The sequence below is a fragment of the Kryptolebias marmoratus genome, linkage group LG6 (assembly GCF_001649575.2).
Source record: "Kryptolebias marmoratus isolate JLee-2015 linkage group LG6, ASM164957v2, whole genome shotgun sequence".
NCBI classification, from domain to species: domain Eukaryota; kingdom Metazoa; phylum Chordata; class Actinopteri; order Cyprinodontiformes; family Rivulidae; genus Kryptolebias; species Kryptolebias marmoratus.
In genome coordinates this window covers 24,122,546-24,129,462 of record NC_051435.1, presented here as the reverse complement: position 1 = coordinate 24,129,462, position 6,917 = coordinate 24,122,546, and the positions used below count along the sequence as shown (strand labels likewise).

At 37.8% G+C, this 6,917-nt stretch overlaps 1 protein-coding gene across 4 annotated transcripts in view; it reads right to left on the bottom strand.

Annotated features, from left to right (window-relative positions):
* The window catches only part of gdap2 (ganglioside induced differentiation associated protein 2), a 42,192-nt gene that overhangs the window by 11,547 nt on the left and 23,728 nt on the right, over nt 1–6,917 (bottom strand). For all 4 annotated transcript variants that reach the window (XM_037976090.1, XM_037976089.1, XM_037976091.1 and 1 more), the window contains one exon: nt 1,402–1,456. In XM_037976090.1, the coding sequence (XP_037832018.1) occupies nt 1,402–1,456 (55 nt within the window). The remainder of the gene's footprint in view (nt 1–1,401; nt 1,457–6,917) is intronic.

Genomic DNA, 6,917 nt, shown 5'->3' with positions numbered 1-6,917 from the left:
CGGCATTCTGATGTTAACAGGATGTGACGTCACATCTCTTCTTCGTGAGTTATTTGGGGTTATTTTGGTTAAAGTTGCAGGAAAGTTGCTGTGTTTTGGGCAAAGTTGCGATTTTGCGGGGTTTGCTTGATTTTGCGTTAATAGCTGCGATCGCAACATCGCAAAATCCTGGAGGGTCTGACTTAATTTGCCAAGCGAAGACATCTTTATCAACAAAAATTTGTTAAAAGGACATCATAAACTCTAACCAATCACAAGTCATTATAATCCATATATTATAAATCCACACTCTGAATGTCAATAATATATTTGATCAATCCAATGGTCCCGCCCTGAATCCTCACAATAGAATTAGATGATAAAACAAACGGAGGCCTGGATTCTATAAGAATGCACAGTGCCTCATTTTTACTCCAACTTTTTTATAAACATCATTTGCCCTGTTTATCTGCTCTCTCAATGTCATATTCACAAACGAAATACAACAGATCACATGTCAGCACAAACGTGCCCATCAAGTGTGAACAATGTGCTGTTATCCTCACTGCATAGACTAAATTTGATCATCTGTCACAAACACAGCAGGCACAAAAATGACAAAGGGAAAACTATTTTCTCACAGAAAGCTCAGACAGCTTTAAAACTGTATGAACATCTTACAGTAGCAGGGAAGAAACAAGTTTAGGAAGGCATTTCTAAACCAATAAGTAACATTTTGTATTTTCTTTACTACCATTACATCCTCTTACTTTCACTCAAATAAAAGAAAATGGTTCTAGACTTTTTTAAAATTCTGGATCACAGGAAGCCCGCTCTGACCTCGCTCTTCTCCTGACATGCAAACATCACCAGATCTCACGACACTGTAAATATTTTACACCAACTGTGTATCATAAAAAGCCCTGGTCTTTAAGAATACAAATATTTTAGTCTTGGCAGTTATTTAAAGAAATTTGGACATTTTTACCTTTGAATACATAAATAAAACCTCAGTTAAATGTGGACAAACAGCGTCAACAGAAAGTGGTGTAGTTTGATTGGCAGTGCAGTTTGAGGCACACATCTTCCTTTGTTATGTGAATTAAACAAATGTGCCCTATTTGTTATATTCATGATTAGCACCTGCACAACCTGAGCAATCCTTTAGTGTATTTGAGTCTGAGAGTGTAAACATTAGGATGACAAACTAGAAACAAAAAGGAAAATGTGACTTTATTGTAACTGATATTGTAAATAATATCACAATTACTTGTTTTTCTTCTATTGTGCAAGTCCACTCACCACTAATACACAAAAAACATCCAAAGCTTGTTAGCAAATATGTTTCAATAAATTAGTTAGCTCCAAGAATAATGCAAAGATAAATATTTTAAAAATACGACAAGATGAAAAAAACTTTACCTTTGAACGAAATGCTGGATGTACAAAGTAGAAGGCCTTCAAATTCCTTTTATACCTGCAACAAATAAAAGAAAACCAGCAGATCTAAGAAAGAATTCTTCTCAGTGAAGTTATAACTCTCTGCTGTTGAAATAAAACAAAACTTGTGTGAAACTGTAGTCTGAGGAGAGCATGAAATAAAAAAAAAGGATCTAGTATCTGTCCCAAATAAAAACAAGTTCAACAGCCTGTATGACTTGTGTCAGAAAATTGAAACTTTCACCAAACAGAGTTTCAAAAACACCCCCTTCTCTTGCCTGAGCTGAATTGTTACGGTGTAACGATACAACCTTTTTTTATGCCACCCAGAGAGGACAAGCTGATTCGGACCGGTCTACCACCTGCAAACCAGCATTCATAAAAGTCAGGTGAATGTGTTCAAATTCCCATGAGGCCGTATCATTTTAAATTTGTGGTGTTCAATCTTGGACGTAGAGGCTCACCATCTTGGACATTTTAGGCAATTTTCTGCTTCAACACACCTGATATAAATGAAAGGATTATTAACTTGAGGACACGCTGAAGAGGTAAGTCAACTATTAAATAAGGTGTGTTGGAGCAGGGAAAAAACTAAAACATGTAGAACTGTGGCCCTCGAAGACCAGGACTGGACACCATTGTTTTAAAAGGAACGCCGCAGTTCCTCCTACATCCACAGAGGCATGTTTAGTCCAAATGTGGATGTTTAGGAGCTTTACTGGTCTGAACAAAAAATGCCCACAACTCCACATTAGCTTTACCAAGGCTTGTGTCATCATGGCTGGGTAAAAAAAAGGAAAACGAAAAAAAAAATAATATTGATGACTTACAAAAATGATAAATTCCTAAATAACACTATGGATACCTTACAGAATGAGTTTTGTTTTGTTGGTCCAGACATTACTGGACAGTCAAACTAAAGCAAATCATGAAACACTTCAAAAAGGTTTAAAGAAACTGAAACTACAACTTGTTTGCCAACATCCCAAGACAAGTATTCTTCAAAACTCTTCCTTCTTTGATAACAACTCAGTTTGACCATTTTCTGGTGCATCATAGACTCCTAACCGGAGTCCAGCCCTTTACCTTTGGCTGCAACCTTTCCTTGTTCGTGCAGGAGGCTGCGCTCCATTGCAGTATGAAACCACTTCACTGGCAAAAAGCAGAGATATGCTGCTGAGCTCACAAAGCTGTTGAGCTGCCAGCTACCCAGTTGTGGGAAGAAACCAAAGCCTTTTTTTCCATTTTTATTTTTTTATTTTTAAAATTATGAGTCACACAATAGTTCCTGATTTTGTTGCAACAGTGAGCTAACAAGGTCTCGGGATGAACCTTAAACACCAATAAAGCTAACAACATCTACAATGCTGTCACAAACAACTCAATAAATAGTTATTACTGTCACATTTTATGAACATTTAGCACCCAACATGGCACACATGGCTAAAATTTCAAAGCAGAAAGTCAGCAAAATGGCCACATTTGGGCAGAGGGTTTCTGAAACGTTGGAGCTCAAGTTTGGCTTTAAGTCTGCTGGTTAGTTGAAGGGGAATCAAAATGTGTCTGCTGCCAATCAAGAGCTCAATGGGTTGATGGTGCTTGATATCCCAGACCAAAGTTTCAACATCTGTGAAGGTCAACACTGTCAATACCAAAGAAAAAAAAAAGAATAAAGAAAAAAGAAACAGCTATAGGACAAGGGATACCCAGGCAAGCCACCTTTTCCCCAGTTTTTTTAAAAAAAGAGCTCAGGAATGTTGTTATGTGCTTCGGGCACATTCTAATTATTTTGTTTATTTTTCCCGATTGCTTTGTTTAGAGATTTTAGTTGTATTATCTTTTGTTAAAATATTATGGCGTTTGGGGATTTATTTAGGTAATGAGTTGCGTTTAGTGGTGGGCTGTTGGTCCGCCTATAAATAGGCTGGGTTTTAGCTTCTAGGGCGTCTTTTTTTTTTTTTTCAGCTGCTCCGCTCCACCTGAGGTGCGTCAATTCGCCAGTCCTTGTAGGCCTCATCCTTCCGCCTGACATGTGGTAGGTTCTGTTAGCTTTTGTTGTTTGTTTTCGTTGTGATTTTGGCCTGGTGGGACCGGTTGTCCTGTTTTTCAATTTTTCTTTTGTATTAGATTCTCTTTTGCTTAGTTCCGGTACTAGCGGGGGCTTCGACGGTCCTGTATAGGATTGGCCCCCTGCTGTACCGTTTTGTTCCTTTTGATCGGCTCACCAGGTCCATCTTTCCGTTAATACTTTTGGGTTTTTTTCTTACTTGTTCGTTTTTGGGACACGGGAACTGGAGAACTTCTAATTCTCTCTTTTTTTCTCCACAGAAAGAGGTAAAAACCCGGAGAACTGGATTATGAGCGTTAAAGAATAAAACAAATTTTTTTGAATCTCATTGTCTCGTGTCCTTAAATATGTTGGGTCCCTGGTGGCCGTAACAAATGTATAAAAACTTGATTCCTAAAAATATAGTTTATAAGATGTAAAACAGCTTGTCCTACTGTCCTTACATAGGATGAGCACAGTTACTACAAAGAAAAAATCTGAGTCTTTGTGGAGCTGTCTCAGAGCACAGTTTAAAAAAATAAGCCTTGTAAATATGTCAAGTTGCAAAAATAAACACGGCAAGCCTACCGTGAGAGGGTCGTCAACCAAAACACACACTGAACAAGAAGGGCATTAATCAGAGAAGCAACCAAGAGGCCAAAGATAACCCTGATGGAGCTGGGCAGCTTGTCTGAAGATGAGAGGATTTGTCCATAGGACCACTATAAGCTGTACAGAGCTGGGCTTCATGGAACAGCGGTAAGGAAAAAAAAAAGTTAAAAAAATCAAAAATTAAGGCAGACTCCCATTTTTGTTTCGTGGCAAATTTCAAGCACGTGGAAGAATGTGCTGTGATCATACGAGGCTGACCTGAGAACACCATCCCTACAGTGAAGCACGGTGGTAGCAGCATCATGTTGTATTTTTTTTCCCCCCTCCCATCAATAGGGTGTCGAAAAATCAGAGTTGAACGAAAGTTGGATGGTGAAATATAGATAAAATAGACAATTCTCTTTAAAATACAGAGAATTTTGAGGAAAACCTGCTTGAGTCCTCTGGAGATTTGAGTTGGCGATGGTGGTTCGCTTTCTAGAACAATTGTGACCCCAAACACCCAGCTAAAGTAACACTCCAGTGATTTAAGGAGAAGCAGCTAAATGTCCTGAAAGGCCCAGTCGAAACCCAAACCTCAGTCTAACTGAGACTCTGAGATGTTGCACACAAGTGGCACTCATACAACTTGAAGGAACTAAAGCAGTTATTCCCATGAAGAACAGGCACAGATTTCAGTGACTACAAGTACTGAACTGATGGAAACACACATAGAGAAACTTGCCATTTTTGTTCCAAAAAAGAAAAAAAAAAGTCTCTACAAAGTACAAATTTTATTTAGGAGAGGGGTGGGTGTGAATAGGTATGTACACTTGGGTGTTCATTACACCCATTGTTTATAATAATAAACAAATGTTTTTATTGTTTTACAATAAACAATATTTCACCTCTTTAAAGTGGTAGTTATGTTGTGTATTTTAAACACCAGTGCTATAAACCACAAAATTCATTTGAGTTTACAGGTTTTATGGCAACAAAACATGACAAGGGGCGCAAATACTTTTGCAACCACTGTATCCCAATCAACTAAAACTCTGAGACCACATAAATGACTAACCATCAAAACATATAGAACTACCAAACATAAGGCCTAGCTACATTAGTAAAGTAAATCATTTAAGTTCAATAAAAATTTAACTTGAGTCTTTGTGGTGTGGATGAAACTATTGCTTCGTTTCATGACAACATAACTGGCATTTGAGGGACTTTAAATATAGAACTTTGATATTTTAATGTAAACGGAGATTCTTCTTCAGTCTCTGCAGTCTGTTGACTCAGCAAAGTTCATGTAAATGTTAACAGTTATTGTGAATGACTGAATGGGGTTTCCCCTGTTCCGATGAAAGGGGAAGCTGGGTGTAGGTGTTGACAATCATACTGAGTGAGCGGGTGCATTTCGTACAGCGCTCTTACTCTTCCCTGTGTCATTGAACTGCAGCTTACAACTGACAGCCAGTTTGTAAATTTATAACGTAACGTAAAATACGAGGAATTTTCCTCACACAAAAAGAGTAAGAAAGGTGTGGTGAAACCACCTGAACGAACAATCACAGAGGAACACAATGACTGCATGGAGTTTCCCCACTGACTCAGGAAGCTGGTTCAGTTCAGATTACTAGAAACCAAAACCAGACAGGAACTAGTTAGATTGTACGAGCCAGTTCAACCCTGAAGTTTCTGTTCGCTTGTCTTTAGGCAGGAAAATATATCTAAATTTACACTGTGTGTGCGAGTGTGAATGGAAATGTTTTTTAAATAGCTGTGACAACAGTTTTATGTGGGTTTTACTGTGATGCTTATGGTATATGACTGTAAGATATCTGGAATGACCCTTTAGTAGTTAAGCTGCTTATGTGTCCAATAAGCAAATATGCCAACACAACAGATATCAGCCACATAATAATGTAAAAGTAAAATGATCTAGAATCTTAAAGAATATCTCACATGTAAACCTGCAGCACATAAATACAGGAAGTCGAATCTAAAACAGGAGAACCAAACTTTGATGGACAAACACAAAGAACATATGGAGAATAGGCCTGTCACAATAACAAAATTTGCTGGACGATTAATTGTCTCAAAAATTATTGAGATAAACGATAATATCATTTAGAGGCTGTTTTAAACTAATGTAATGATAATAACATATTAGTGCAAGTACATCCTCTCAAAGATTATTAAACTATGCTTTCAAAAGAACACTTAACACTGGAACTGGAACACAAAATAAACAAAACAACTGAAAACAAAAATAAAATGGACTCTCAGCCTCCGTTAACAAAAAATGCAGTTTATTAAAAACTAAAAAAAAAAAAAAAGGGAAATAAAACCTACATTCAACCAAAACAGTACAGATTATTAAGTCTGTAAACTAAACTGCCCTTCAAAAAGTAATAATCATTAGTTTTATATAGAGAAGACGACAAAACTAACAGTTTTATAAACAAAAAGTGCAAACTAACAAAAGCACAAATGCGACATGCCGGCTCACAAAGGTGCTCCCACACTGCTGCTCTTACTTAGAGCTTGAAACCAATTCCATTTAGTTCCCCCCCAATATCAAACAGCGTTTCTTTAGCTTGCTAACTCCTAGCAGGGGCTAATGCTGCAGAGGTACAAGACTAGGGTGCCTTGGCTGGCTACCTGACGTGATAGGCCACGCCCCCTTACGCTAAGAGAAAGGGAGGGCTCAGTGAAGAGCACCGGAGCTGAACATTTTTGTCATCCAGCATCTTCAGTAGAAAGAGAGAGACACACGAAGGAACAATAACGCCGATAAATGAAATTAATCGACCTCATTTTTTTTATCGTGCGATTAATTGATTTATTGTTTATCGCG